This window comes from Ambystoma mexicanum, chromosome 4q (genome assembly GCF_040938575.1).
Source record: "Ambystoma mexicanum isolate Mex_15411 chromosome 4q, UKY_AmexF1_1, whole genome shotgun sequence".
Taxonomy (NCBI): domain Eukaryota; kingdom Metazoa; phylum Chordata; class Amphibia; order Caudata; family Ambystomatidae; genus Ambystoma; species Ambystoma mexicanum.
In genome coordinates, this window is record NC_090928.1 from 46,657,229 (window position 1) to 46,673,007 (window position 15,779).

Genomic DNA, 15,779 nt, shown 5'->3' on the forward strand with positions numbered 1-15,779 from the left:
GCCAGGCCTCCTTGATTGTATGGTCTCGTAAGCATGGACCGTTTAGCCTCAAGGCTCTGGTATGCCACAGGAATCCATTCACCTCAGTCCTCAGCTCATCAAACAATGCAGTACCAGGCCATATCGGGACATTCGAAAAACAGTAAAGTAATTGCAGGAGTATTATCATTTTAAGGCGGGACACCCTACCCAGGAGGGTGAAGGGCAGTTTTGACCAAGTACGCAGTTTCGGCTTAAGCCGCTGTAAGTAGGATCCATAGTATTGAGCAAATACTGAACTCTTGTTGCCTTGAGATTATAATCCCAAAGTACATGACCGCAGAGGCAGACCAAGTGAATCCCATGAGGTCAGTGGGGACTGTAGTAGAGTCGGTTAGCGGAAATAGTTCAGACTTGGCGCAGTTGACCCGCAGCCCGGTCAGAAATCCGAAGACTTGGACATCATGCTTGATGGGCGTGAGATTCTGCTCAGGGTCCCTAATGAAGAGTAACGAGTTGTCTGCGTACAGGGAAATGATCTTGTGAGAACCCGTGAGTCGTCTCCCCTTGTGCGCATGTTTCAATCGCAGCAAATCAGCCCAAGGCTCTATTACTATTGCGAATATGAGTGGGGAAAGTGGGCAGCCCTACCTATTCCCACCTGCATATGCCGAATGAAGCTGAAAGCCAGCCATTAGTGCAAACTCTGGCTACTGGCATGTTGTAGAGTAATCTTATCCATGAAATGAAACATGGGCCGAAGTTGCACTTATCAAGGACCATCCAGAGGAACTGCCAGGATACGGAGTCGAAAGCCATCTGGACATCTAGTATAGCAGCAACTGCCCCAACATCTGGATCGATGCGGGCCAGGAAGTTGAAAAGGCACCTGGAGAGATCCGGGACAAACCCACACTCGTCAGCATGCACGAGATAAGTCATGTAGGGGGCAAGCCTGCGGGCTAGCACTTTAGCAAATATTTTTACATCGCTATTGATGAGTGACAGGGGGCGATATGAGCCACAATGCGTTGCCGGTTTACCAGGTTTGAGGAGTACTGTAATGAAAGCTTCTCTGTGTAGGGGGTAGCTCTCCCTTCACACAAGCTTCGGCCAATAGGGCAGACAGTTGGGATACGAGGAGGGGCTTATAGCATTTGTAAGAGTCCATGGTGAGGCCATCGGGCCCGGGGGCCCCACCAGAGGGCAACGCGTTGATGGCACGTTCTATTTCCACAGCGTCAATCGGCCTGTTGAGGGCCTCTCTGGACTCATCAGAGAGTACCGACAACGGGAGTCCATCTAAGAAATCGGATATGTCAGATCTGGTGCCTCAACGTTATTGCCATAAAGCCTTGCATAGAAAGAGCGGAATACTTTGTTGACCCCCAGTTCAGTGTGGACTAAGACCCCATCCGAGTTCTCAATTAGTGGGATGTGTCATTCCCCCTTTCTTCTGTCGCACCAATCTAGCCAGTAGCTTACCTGGGTGCTCCCCCTCTCCGTATTGCCTTGCCATCCCTGGGTTGTCAAGGAACTTTCGCTCCCTATTAGCGTGACCCCTGAAGCTGTCCAACGCATCTTTGATTTCACCCAATGTGGCGGAGACAGGATTAGCAGCATATTGTTCCTCAAGTTGCTTAAGGGAGGCCTCGCTTTCCCGTATGTTTCGGCGGATTGCCCTGAGAATCCCGGACTCCTTGGCTAGGGCCATGCCACGGATATATATGCTTTGAAGGCATCCCAGAGGGTGGCAGAGGAATCCACTGTGTCCATATTCATCTTGAAATAATCGTCAACACACCCCACTAGCTCAGCTCTGAATATAGCGTCTATAAGCGCTTGAGACTTAAGCCTCCATGGGCGTCTGGGGGATTGCCTATCGCCTCAGGTCCTTGTCAGGGTGATCGGGGAGTGATCAGGGTAAGTCCTGACGAGTATGTCTGCTTCCACAACAAGGCTTATTAGTGTTCCAGACAGGAGCCACCGGTCTATTCTAGATTGTGAGTCATGAACTGTGGAGTAAAATGTTTATCACCGAGTTTGGGGGTGTAGCAGTCTCCAAATGTCCTCAACCCCAATTCAAGCCTGTCTATTGAGTACAGTATGGGCAGATCTAGACAGCTGTATGGCCCTACTCCCGGTCCTGTCCAGATTAGGGTCTACAATGGTGTTAAAATCCTCTCCCCATAATACAGGGATCAGGGAGTACAACGCCAGCAGGTCCGTCATTTGGGTATAGAAATCTGGGTCATCTATATTAGGCCCGTAGATATTAAGCATGACCACCTCTAGTCCAGATAGCACACCATGTGTCAGCACATACCTCCCCAGGGGGTCAACATGCGTGGCCTTAGCTACATATAGCAATGACTTTGGAATAAAATCATAACGCCATAGCTTTGTGTGGAGTATTGCGTGTAAAAGCGCTGTGTTCCCCAGCTTTTGGCAAACCTGACGCAGCCTGCCGCCAGTCCGTGTTTCCTGTAGGAAGAGAATACAGCCCTTCTAGTGTTCGGCGTACAGCTGCAGCTTTCACTTTTTAACATGGTTGCCCAGGCCCCTAATATTCCAACTCCTACACTTCAGTTTGTTATCCGCCATCCGGCCATTGCAAGTGGTAAGTAGTGTACCCTGCATAAGCAACTGGTGAGCACCTTGTAAGAAATACGTTGGTGGATGATTGCCCGGGAGTAGCCCTGTCGTGCTTGTCAAGCATTTTCATTTCAACCCTGCCCCTCCTTCACACCTCTCCGAATCAGAGGAGTGAATTCCCCTGAACTATGTAACCAAGAACATTTGCATCTTAGCATGGGGGGCTGTTTGCCCCTTACAGCCCGGTACAGTGGGGCAGAGAGTAGCAGGTCTTGAGTGTACATTTGTTTACAAGTAGAAACATCGCAGGGAGTGAATGGCGTCTAGCACTGGAGCCCAGGTGCAGAAATGCATATGATTCCTGCGATGATGTGAAGCAAACGCCAACGAGGTCGGTGACCAGCATAAGGGATGGTGCAATGGACTCATCCGGGGAAGTGTTGGTCCAGGAATTTCATTGCCTCGTCCGGAATCGTGAAGAAGTAGAATTTCTTGGAGTGTTCTATTCTCAGCTTGGCGGGGGAACAGCATGGCGTATTGGATCCCCCAGGTCGTGTTATCTCTTTTTAACTGCTATGAAAGATTTCCGTTCCTGCTGCACTGCGATGGAGAAATCTCGATACAAGTGAATTCTGTTAGAACCCAGCATAAGCTCACCTTTGGCTCTGGCAGCCCGCAACAGTGTATCCTGTCACGATAATTCAATACTCTGGCGAGGATCGGGTGAGGGGGGGGCGGCTCTTGGTTTGGGTTTTGTGGTCAGTGCGCGATGTGCCCTTTCTATGGCGAATTGAGGCGAGAGTTTAGGGCTCTCGAGCAGAGAGAAGGGTGCACTCCACTTAGTTTTCCTTAGAGCCAGCGATGATGATCTCTGGGATGCCAATTATACGTATGTTGTTCCGGTGTGAGCGGGATTCCAAATCTTCGTTTTTCTTACTGACAATCTGCACTAGCTTGGTGAGTCCTATCACTTCCGATCTGAGCGACTTTGTCGTCTTCTATCGGTTTTCTCCACACAAGCCTTAATGACACTAAGCGTGCCACTCATCTCATCAAATTTGGTGTTAAGAGTTGTAAAGCCCACACGCGTAAAGTCCATCATCTGCATCTCTGTGGGGTCCCCACTGGTGGACGGGGAGGGAGCTGCCCCAACCTCGTCTGTCTCCCCAGATGTTTTGGTGGCAGCTTTGGCGGACATATTTATAGAGCTTTGTTTCCTGCCCCCTCCTTTGGCCATGGCACTTCTTATTAGGGTATTGGAAGGAGGGGCTGAGTAGACCGATGTCAACCAATAAGAGGTGTGGAGGGATCGCTGACACAGGGAGCGTGACGCTCGGTCCATGAATCCTAACCTGAAGCACCAAGTGAGCAGACAGTGGCAATAGTGCCCAGCAGGTTGTCAGCAGCCCGACCTAGCACAAGAGAGCACCCAGGAGCTAGCACTGAGGAATTAGCAGAGGGGTGCACAGGGCAGCAGTCCAGTTAAACCCCAGCGAGGGCAGCCTAAGAAACTGGAGAAGGAGCAATTGGGCACCTCAGGAGATATCATAGGATTTGTGGGCTCTAAGTATGGAAATGCGCAGCCACTCACCACACCCCTGCTGGACAAGATGCGCACTTTAGGATATTTATATCACAGCATCCCGCTCTTAGCATGCTGATTGGCGGGGTCCTGCAGCCTCATTGCACGTGCACTGTGCAGTTCACCTAGCAACTGAGAACAAGTAGAGCCAAGTGGGCCAGTCCAGTCAAGGTTGGTGCAGTATCCAGGTGCTGTAGTAACTTGTAGGATGTCCAGGGATCAGTGCGGGCCTCCGTGCAGCAAGGTGGGGGAATAGCAGTAGTCTGTGGGAATCACAGGAACTCCGGTCACACAGGACAGCAGAGCAGTGCCCCCGGGATACAAGAGTAGCTGCGCGCCGGAGCAACCATGGGGGCGAGCCGTCACTTGTGCAGCTGTGATCAGCAGGGGTGGCCCACGCAGCCAGGCCCCAGGTCATCAGCAAGGGGGCCCGATGTTATGAGAGCCGCGGCATGGGGGATCAGCAGATGCAGCAAGAGTTAAAAGAAAGCGACTGTCAAGCTCGATGCAACTCAGGCAGCATGGAGGTAGGTGAGAGCCTCGCGCCGCGTCCGACCAGCACACTCCCCGCCTGCGCCACGACGAGCGTATGGGCTCCTCAGGGACGCCAAGCAGGCAGGCTCCACAGGGTTCAGGAGGGTATGAGGGTTGCAGGGTGCGATCGTCACTTTGCCCCTTTGGGCTGCCACCACAGCCCCAATTACGGATCCAGTCCTTCACTCTGGAGTCACCGGTGCGACCAGCACTGCCGTAGTCATCACGTCGGCAGACCGGGGCCCGGCAAGGGCCAGCCACGGCCCAGATGCAGCAACCGGTCCAGTAATCGGCAGGGAGATGTTCACCCTAGGAAGGTCACCTGCTAATTTCGCAGCGTTCAGTGCACCAGAATGCACGTGCCACTGTGTTATAGACCCTGCAGAGACCCTGGATCAGGCGGCCATCTTGCTCACGAGTAACAGCGCCCCCTCACAGGAGGAAATGTTTGAGCTGACGGTGAAGCACTGGCTTCTGGGGGATTTGGTAGAAAAGTGAAGCATAATAGGGCGCTGAATAGTATATTACAGGCCTCATCTTGGCAAAGCGTGCAATGGCGTTGAAGGTGCAGAATGGACCTAGGATAGGTGACTGTCGGAGGGCGACGCGAAAGTGGATCAGAGTGTAGAGGGATGTGGATTCATGTATGGGTCTTTCGGAGGATAGTGCTCACTGGTGCAGTGTCTGGTATGAAGTATGGGAGCTGCTCGAGACCCGCTCAGACCTGAAACCACCATAGGCTATCTGCTGGGTTGCTGCTGTTGTGTGAGTGCGGGGGTCGACTAGAGAAAGGTGTGGCGGGGCGAGATTGCATGTATAGCATAGTTGGGAGGAGTCACAATAAAGGTATATATTTCTGGTTACCCACGGGCTAGGGGGTAAAGGAGGGGATGGGTGGGGTGGGAGGGGGTATTTTTGCTGAGGGGAAGGCGTACTACGTTGCTGGGGTGGAATACCTGACAATAATAATGGTTGTGTCATGGGGTTTCGGGTTGGAGGGATAGGACCTTCTCTAGATGGAGGGGTCTATGTTATGTCCAAAATGTTATTTGGCACCACGCTGTTGAAATACTGAATGTGGACGGAACAGCCGTCAAATTATATGATAAATGCTGCATTTTTAAACTGAATAAAGAAAAGTTAAAATCAAAATATAGAAAGATGGTTGCTATGCTCCGCATTCCTGTCCGGTAGTGGGGGACTGGCTTAATGCACAGAACTCCTGTGTACTTAGTTCATAACCACTGCTAGCACGTTCATGGAAAGTTCCCGAGTTCTGTTCCAGTTAATAATGCCCCTGTCTAGATGGAGTATCACAGGCCTGCTTTATTTCTCACAGGATCCACAACTACCCGGATTTAGACTGCTGGTTGGTGCGGGCCTCCTTGTCTCAGAAGAATCAGTACACGCTAAAGCCTATCCCAAGGTGCAAATGATTAACTCTTGGTGGGAGGTGCTCCTGTCCTCTGATGCTAGTACATCCATGAGTTTGCAAGAAGGGGGGCGAAGAGTACAAGAATCCCTTTAGTGAGCAACGTGAACTACTGATTGTCTGGAAAACCTTCCTCGTCCACATCTCGGCTTTTTCTCATTTGGCTGTTGCCATCTGTTTGAGCATAGACAAATTCATGTAATAGAAGAAATGGCTTCCCTAGTGCCTGCTGCAACTTTTGACTTGCCCATGAGTATTACACATTTGCCAGGCACTGACATCAGACGGCCAGGTTCTTTAACCATGTTGTACCTGCTAACATCATTAGCCTGTTAATACCACTATACCACTTTCCCATGCCTGCACGAAAGCCCAAACTGTTCACATTGACAATGCTTGTTTTAAAAAAAAAAAAAAGGACTGGCCATTGTTTAATGGAGCGGATTTGATTTGAACGTTTTGTGAATACTAACGTTTCTTCATCTTGGATAATTGAATTCAGGTACCGTCTGCATTGATGGCCATGATTTACGAGAGTTAAACCCTCTGTGGTTAAGGAGTGCCATTGGAACAGTGAGCCAGGTAAGGCGAGCAGCCACTTTTAACTGATGTAATGCAGTGCATGCGTATAAAAAAAAGGTGTCACTTGGGTTAATGTGACTAAAGAGGATGATTGCTAACCAGTGTCACAGATGGCTTGAATAATTCCACGAGGTTAGGGAAAATGGTTCATCTGTATATATTTTTTTGATTGGAAGATGTTGAAATAAGGGGCATCCCAAACTAGTCCCTCTGTCTCCCTTGGACTCCCACCATCCTAATCCAGGCATCCCCATGTCCCTGGTTTGTAACTAGAGAGCGGTAACCCCTTCTGTCCAATGTAACCTACTCTGGCAGTGAAGGCCCTAATGTCCGCAGCCTTATCCATTTCACCCCCTCCAAGACTTTCTAAGGATTCCATATCCTCTTTGTCCCCCTCAAAGTAACCAATTTGGTTGGAGGTGGTGCCTGTTCTCTTACTCTTTCTGTCACTCCTTTCCCTGATCTTGTCACTCGTTCTGTTATTCCTCTACTATCTCTCTAATCTTCTCCTTGCCCTCTCTCTCTCCACTCCTCCGTCTGTCTCCACTCCTCCGTCTCTCTTGTCTTCTGTCTTCTCTCTTCCCACTCTATCGTCTCTCTGTCTCTCCACCCTGCCTTCTCTCTCTCCCCTCTCCTGTTGCTTCCACTCCTTCCTGTCCTGTCTTGACCTTCTCCCCTCATCTGTTCCTCCGGTTTTCTTATTTCTCTCGCTCGCTCTCTCTCTCCCCTTCTTCCCTCTCTCTCTCTCTCTCTCCCCATCCTCTCCTCCCCCCCCTTCTCTCTCTCCCTCTCTCTCCCTTTTCCCCTCGCTCTCCCTCCCTCCATCTTTTTCCCCCTCTCCCTTTCTCTCTCGTATCTCTCACCACCACAGTTTCACCCTTTCACACTTGGTACCACGCTCTTTCACTCTCAGTTCCTTACCTGCACTCACCACTTCATACCGCCATCACCTGACCTCACACGAATACCTGTTGTCTTGTTTCTTTGTGAGGATTGCTCAAGCCTGGGTTTGTCTGGCTTCTCGTTCTCGTTTCGCCGTGATTAGTTATATTCATGCAGGATCATGGGAGGCTGGTGTGCACTGGAATTCCGAGGTCTGTTGGATTCAGCGTCTATCTGCTTGCTCGATTTCTACACCAACCCTTTGCATTCTGAATCCTGTGACCCTAATTGTAATAAAGCAAACACTGGGCAGAGAAGAAGGGTGGAAGGCATTGAGTGATCGCCGGTGGTACCACCATTATCAAGCAAGGAACATTCAGGGGCTTCAGGCACTGCCCTCTGTCATGTCCGGGACATACACATCTTTATGTGTGAGGCAGGGCTACGGTGGAAAGGCAAGAGAGGATGTGACGGAACGAGGCAGGAAGCCTCGGGGTGAAAGTCGGTTTAGATTAAGGTTGAGCTGATGCCGGTTATTACTGTGTGAGCCTCCTTCATTTCGCACGCGCATTGCAATTGTAGTATTATTAAATATTGGCAACCACCAGCCTGGACGCTGGATATGGACACCCTCCACCCCAACTTCCTCACCCCAGCCCTGTGGTAGGATCAGCTCTGGCAAACACCCTGGTAGGCCGCCTCCCCCAGGTAGGGAGGGGTCCCTGTTGCCACTTGAAGTCCCTGACCATGTCTCACTAGGAGCACACCACATAAGTTTCATACAAAAAGGCCAACACATACCTGGCAAATTGTACCGCTTGTTTTTCTTGTGATGTACAGGGCTACAATTCGATGGCCCGTAGCTCCACAATGTATGTGAACATTCTTTTCCGATTTCACTAAACTGTAGACCTAAGGATTGTCACAAAGTATGAGTTTTTGCTGGGGTGAATTCATTCCATGGAAGACGTGGAGGAGAAGAATAGAGCCTTAACATGCTGTACTACAAGTCCCACCCCATCTGGAGTGTCAGTCACAGACCGTCATGAATCAAGTCTTCTTAATTTATCCCAGCTGAACATTTTGTAGCTTTTCTGCTTTCAAACATTAACCATAGAAACAACTTGGGGTCACAAATAGTCAACATACTCTAGCCGTGTTAACATTTGCATGACCAATGTGAATTCTGGATTAGGGTCCTTGAATACAATTTTACTCGAGTCCCATAAAAACATATTTAGAAAATGTTGACGTGCGCCTTCAGCAGGACAAGGCCCTGGAGCTGACAGACTTGTAAGGACCATTCTAAGTAAATGTCAAAGGTTGGTTTCGCTGTGCAAAGTTACCTCTACTGTTTTTTTTCCAACCATGGACTGGTTGCAGGCAGTGTCAGAGGAAGTCTCAATACAATGGATCTTTTCTACTATCTAGAAGGGGCGCATGCTACCTTTTACTTAATTTTGCAAGGAATTTGGGGTTGGTCACCCTAAGTTACCTGGGGAACCCAGACGTGGACCCCTTGCTCACTGTGCTCAGAGAGGCACAGCTCCACCTCACTGGTGAGGCCCAACCAGGCTGAAACAGGTGTCTGGGGATGCTGTTGGTACTCTTATTCAAAGGAGGTTAGCCTGGCATTTCGGTGCTGGACTGCCCTTGTGGGCGGGACAAAAACTGATATGCAAATATATATTCCTCCTTTGTGAAATGTACAGTGAGCAAAAAGTGATGGCTGCGGACTCTCAAAGTGGGAACAAACCACAGAACAGGTTATAATGCCATGTTCTATCTAGAGAGGGGTGCCTGCTACCTTTTTAGGAATCTTTTCTACTGGTGCCTCCGTTTTTGAAGCTGGAGGGTAAAGAAAATATTCAGTGTCGGAGCATGTGTGAAACATAGCTGTGGCTAAATAAAAAATCCTCGGATTGATGCAGGAGTAGCTCCTGCACAGTTCTTTTGTTGGTGCGGAAAGTCCTTGGGGCAGTCTCTGCTACACGGAGTGAACGAGGCCGCGGCCGTCGGCAGCTGCTCACATTCTTTCAGAGGCTCCTTTTCCTTAATGACCACGTGCAAAACTGGAGATGTCCTATCACCAGAAACGATGCTGACCTAACTGGTACTTTTCTCTGTTTCTGCGTCAGCATTGTCAGTTCAGCACAAGACTTCAAGGGGTTTTGCAGAAGCATCTCCAACCAGTGACCCATAACTTGGGCTGCTAAAAGCTTGAACCCCTTTTCAATGGCATTCTACGGAATTACTTTGCAATTCTTAAGGCTGCCAATTGGACTTAAAGGTAGGTGCCATCAAACCAGTTTCCGACTGTGTCTAGTGAAATGTCCTACCAGACAGCGAGGCCAACATGGAATGGGGAATCTTTATTCTATGTCCAAAAACACTGTCAACACCGACAGAATTGGACAGAGAAGGCATGGAAGTAGACGGAGGAGGTGGATGGCAGAGGAGAGGCAAACAGTTTCCTACTGGACTATGGTGAATAAGAAATTGATGGAGAATCAAACAAGACCGGCCATGTGAGCGAGTGTGAGACACTGAATGTTTGACACATACCTCGGAAGCAGTAACAATGACATGACTGGGTTTGATCACAGAATTCAGGAGAAGATACTGCAGAGGAGGGTCCAGAGCGTGAGGTGGGGTGCACCGCCAGACTTGGAAACCAAGCTGGAGGAAGATTTGCAGATGCCAAATATTGGCACGGAAAGGAACAGGGGGAGAAATCTTTGGCCGAGTGATGAGGTACGGAAATAAACTCAGATGAGGTGGTTGGAGCAATTGATTGGCTGCTAGCAGTAAATTAGAGGAGAGGGAAATGTCCTTGTAACATGGGAGAAAGTTCTAAAGGGATGAGGCAGCTAAGGAACTTCGAGGCAAGAGCCATTGCGGAATGGAGTGTAAAGAGAACCACTACATGCTGCGCCTTGAAGTCCACGTTCCTAGAGACACTGATAATCATGAGAACCATTGCCTGGTGGGATTAAAAGGCAAAGTTCCTTGAAACAACTAAGGCTACCTGAAAGTAGAAATGCTGTGTTTGTGGGAGCTAGAAGACCAATTTCCAAAAGGTCTTGTGACTGAGCAACATTGTAACAAAACAAAGGAACAGTATAGAGATCTGTACCACCGGACAAACTCTGTTAATCTAATATAAAGTATGAACTTTGTTGCTTTGTTGAGGTGCTTCATTTGAATATCTTGTCTATCACTTCAGACTGGTAAAAGACTTTGCACAACCATTCTAGCTTGCGATGGGGGGCAATTATACCCCAAGAAGATTGCATTTGGTATTCATGCTGGCACCTTTTTTGGGGACGGCTGAGTTTGTGGTTGGTACAGAATCTAACCAATCAGGTTCCCTCTGGAATCGACCAAGTAAACCAGCCAAGTTGGGCTAAAACCCGAATTGTGTTATGGGTTCTTACTGAATGGGCAAACATATAAGATCATATAACCCAACAATGGGAATGAGCTATTTCTTGGGATTCAACAGCAAAATGTCTCTGGGTTTCCTGTTCGTTCTCGGGGACCCTCCCCAAATAAGTGTCTCAGGCACTCTGTTATGGAGGTATAAGTGTCCCCACAATTCTTTCTCGACTGCTTCCACTGCCCGAGTCCTCAGCTGCTAGTTGTGGCTTCCTGTGCAAGACTACCATTCTGAGGTCGCTGGGACTTGTGTGTGCCTGCAAGCCACCCCGCGGTGACCGTAAAAGTCAAGGCTGAGTGGTATGGTCAAACCACTAAACTTTGATCAGGCAGCTGGCTAGCTAAGCGGTTCAGCCAGTATAGGTAATCTGGGCACCTGCTTTCTCCGACCCAGGGCTCCAGTTAACGTCCACTGCAACTAACCTTGCCGATTTTTGCAACCACTCCTTTGCCTCAGAATCCTTCCCCTCCCCTCTGAAGCAATCCCTTGTGCATCCTCTTCTCAAGAAACCCACAGCTGATCCTTCCTTCCTGTCTGGCTAACTATCGCCCAATTTCCATTACTCCCTTTCCGGGCAAACTCCTGGAAAAGCTGGCCATCTCCCAGCTTAACCTTCATTCCGATTCTGTTGGCTGTCTCCATGACCACCAGTCTGGCTTCAGAGCTGCCAGAAGCACGGAAACTGCTCTCCTGAACATCCGTGAAGATCTTCTGCTCTCCAACCTTGACTGTAACATTCCCTCTGTCCTCATCCTACTCGATCTCTCTTCTGCCTTTGACACGGTCAACCACACCATCCTGCTCAATCATCTTTGTGATAACCTGGGTATCACCGATCAGGCTCTGGCCTGGCTGACCTCTTTCCTCTCTGATCGACCCTCCCAGGTCATACTGGGATCCTTCCTATCATCTATCTCCCTCTCCACCTGTGGTGTTCCCCACGGGTCTTACCTCTCGCCCTGGCTTTTCAACCAATACCTGGCAACTCTCTCCCACCTCATTGCCATTTTCTACTCAAATTTCCAGTGCTATGCTGACGACACTCGACTCATTTTCAGGCTGCCCTCTGCCACCTCCTCTCCCATCTCGGATTGCCTTACTGCCATTCAAGATTGGTGTTCCGCCAATGATCTTTGTTTGAATGCCAGCAAGACTGAGATCCTCCTCATCGGCACACCTCCATCCTTTCCCCTCACTCTCTGGCCGGCCTCCCTTGGCCCCCCTACCCCCACCTGCGAGGCTAAGAACCATGGCCTCATATTTGATTCCACACTTTCCTTCTCCGCCCACATCTCTGATGTCTCTAAAAAGTCAAATTTCCTACTGCACCTCCTCAGAGGTACTCTGCCTTTCCTCTCCTTCCCCCAGAAGCTCACTGTCTCCCAAGCTCTGGTTCTCTCTAGTTTGAACTGTTGTAACAGCCTCTTTCTAAGTCTACCTGCCTCTACTCTTCGCCCTCTGCAACTGATCCAGAACAGGACTGCAAGGCCTCAAGCCCTGGGATCGTATGTCTCCAGCTCTGAAATCTCTCCATTGGCTCCCAGTGGATGCAAGGATTAAATTGAAAACCCTCTGTATTGTCCACAAGTCTTTATGGGGCCTGTGTCCAAAATATCTTCAGCTATCCCTCTGCAAATACCTCCCGTCTTGAGTTCTTCGCTCCTCTAGCTCTAACTCCCTCGGGGTCAGTTGTTTTTCAAAGAAACAAGCTGGGGGTAGATCTGTCTTCGGCTGGGGCCTCCCTCTGGAACAGCCTCCCTCCACTCTAAAACATGTGGAGAACCATCTCTGGTTCCGGAAGCACCTCAAGACCTTCCTCTTTGCTTTTGCCTTGGCCCCCCTCTCCCCTGCTGATCTGTTCTCCCTTGGCACCGTGCACCTGGCCACCCTCTGTCCTCCGGGGCCAGGTTCCTGCTCACCATGCCACCCTCCCGCACTGCCTTCGGGCCACCCCTTGCACTGGGCTCTGTATCTGTACCCATACACCCCATCCCATTTTTTTCTTCCTGAACTTATCTGACCTACCCTGTCTGCTGCCTTTAAACTCAGCACTTGCCACTTGCTGGCTGCACTATCATTTGTGTTCCTTTTATTATTTATTCTGTTCTCCTTTTGCCCTGCACTTTCCACTCCCCCCCCCCCTTCCTTGCACTTTTCCCCTCTCCCATGCACATGCGTGTTCTCAATGTCACTGGGCCTAGTAAGATCATTGTTTTGTTCTCCCCTGTTCCCCTGCCTTGCCTTGTTGTGCTCTGAAACACGCGTGTATGAGCGCGATATAAATAAAACATCAATTCAATTCAACCCTTTTTTTACCTCTTCTGAGTCGCAACGATCTGATGCCTGATGGAGTTTCTTCAACACCTCCTATTCTCTCCTCTGCACTACTTCTCTCCTTCACCTCCCTGCCACATGCTCGCACCTCCTGCCATCATTATTCTGACAGGCTGATAACACACAAAGGTGCAACTATGCTTTCGAAGGAATTGAAGTCATTCCAGGGGCAAGACGAAAATGTAAAGGCGCATTAAGGTTGAAACCTCAGAGACCATTTGGGATTTTATTTTATAAACCATGTAGAACATGTCTTCCATGTGTATTGAGTCTGCTACAGGTTAATGGACCGAACAAGTTTAGGATTTGGCAGGCTATACACAGGCATGTCTTTTTTTGTGTGATACTAGATTTGTTGCATGTAGTGCTTGTTTTATAAAAAAAAAATACGTTTTACAGAATAAGATTTTATGCAAAGGAATGGATTGTAATGCAATAACTCCGAATCGAGTCATATATATTATACGCATTTTCCAGAATAAATACAACAGAAATTAACCGATTGACATACAATGATTTCATAATATGAACAAGTGCATGAGATGACCTGTAACTGGCTCGTTTTGACCCTGCTGCAGGAGCTCTTTGCACCGTTCAAAATGAGTAAATCAACTGAAATATTTATGAACTCGATATTCTGAAAGCTGCTAATTGTGTGAATGCAGGGGCCTAATAAGAAACTGTGCCCACTGCGGGCGGTACTGTGGCAGCTGGAAGTGTCTGCACCTCTCTGGAAAAGGCCTTGGTGTTTATTGTGCCACTTTGAAGACTGGCAAGAATCCATTTTTGAAACCAGTCGGGCTTTGGTTTTATACTTGGTGAGGGTGGTGCCTATGGTTTGACAGTTATGCTATGGAAGGGGCCCTGAGCATATTTTGCAGGGGGGCGGGGGGTTCCACATTTTGCATTAGGGTACTGCATATTACAATCTGTAATTAAAGGATAGTTCCGGGACTTTTTTTTTATTGTCCCTACGGGTCGGCCATGTGTTTGTAAGCATAAATCGGTAGATCGTAGGAAACTTTCCTATGGACCTTACCCGACTTTTCGCCCATTATCGCACTCGAAATCAGCCTCCATTTTGTGATAATCCTATCATTTCGCCGCATCGACCTGGCTCACCTGCCTTTGCGGCACTAAATCAAATCCCCCGCCCCTGAAACAGACTTTATCAAAACATTCATATTCCCCGCCTCTATCCGTGACGTGACTGAGTTGCGTAGGCAAACGCGCCCAGGCGTCTTCTACGCGACTCCACACAGACCCCGGAAATCAACACAGATCAGCTCACAATACAGCGCGCCACAATTCGGAATATGAAACTGTACTTTGAAATCAAACCGCAAGATTGTAAATGTGGTAAAGTACATTTATTTGACATCAAATGTTTAGAGAATATTCAGCGATTTGCATTTTTATTTGCTCACGTTCCAAAAAGTTTGTATTGAGGAACGCGATGGTCCTTTGCTGTACACAGGGTCTTGGAGCATCTCACAATACAGCGCCACAATTCGGAATGTGAAACCGTGGTTTAAAAGCAAACGGCAAGATTGTACATTTGGCAAAGTACGTTTATTGGACATCAAATGTTTAGAGAATATTCAGCGATTTGCATTTTTCTTTGCTCTCGATCCAAATTAGTTCGTCTTGAGGGAAGCGATGTTCGTGTGCAGTACACAGGGTGTTGGTTTACGATAAAAATAAGCTCTTCGGTCGCACTGATAATCGCATGGCTGTTCCAACAACGAGGCACTAGGCCACCACAACGGTAGGTATGTTGCATCTAACCGTTAGTACCGCGTAAGGGCATACTTGTACTTGGCGATCGTCCCATAAAATGGTCAGGGTGGTAACGTTGTTCACGCGGAGAAGCAACTGGCGGCTGTAGAAGCCGTCCGCCGGTGTCTGGTACTCGTGACACAGACAGTAGTGAATGATGTACCTAAAAACATAAAAAATGAAATTAGTCTCACCATCAGATCCTTATTAAAATTATTCATTTCATAGCGAGGACAGCGCTACTGGGTGTACACAAGTGTTTAAAGGCGTGGCGAGGCATGGAGGGGGGGGGGGAGTGGAGTACAAGGTAAGTAGCATAAAATAATAAATAAATAGGGCCAGCTGGTGGCAAGTGCAAGGTAAGTGCAGAACAAGTGCTGGGAAGGGGGGGCTGTAGGATACTGAGACAGTCCCCCAGTGCAGGGGTTGGCAGGGAGGCAGTGCAGGTGGAGAGTGGAAGGGCCCAGGACCGAGGTCGCAGACAGTGGACCAGTTGTAGCAGGGGAGAGGGAGAGAGAAAGCAGAAACAAAGAGGAAGGTTTTGAGGTGCTTCAGTAAAAGCAGATGTTTCTCCTCAAGATAGTGCGCGGTAGAAAACAATATGCCACATAGAACGAACAAGTACAACTGAACCCGTCTTT

At 48.9% G+C, this 15,779-nt stretch overlaps 1 protein-coding gene across 2 annotated transcripts in view; it reads left to right on the plus strand.

Moving 5' to 3' along the window:
• Positions 1-15,779, plus strand: part of ABCB10 (ATP binding cassette subfamily B member 10) — a 550,176-nt gene that overhangs the window by 408,413 nt on the left and 125,984 nt on the right. For both annotated transcript variants that reach the window (XM_069607430.1, XM_069607431.1), the window contains exon 9: positions 6,625-6,704. In XM_069607430.1, coding sequence (XP_069463531.1) covers positions 6,625-6,704 — 80 coding nt within the window. The remainder of the gene's footprint in view (positions 1-6,624; positions 6,705-15,779) is intronic.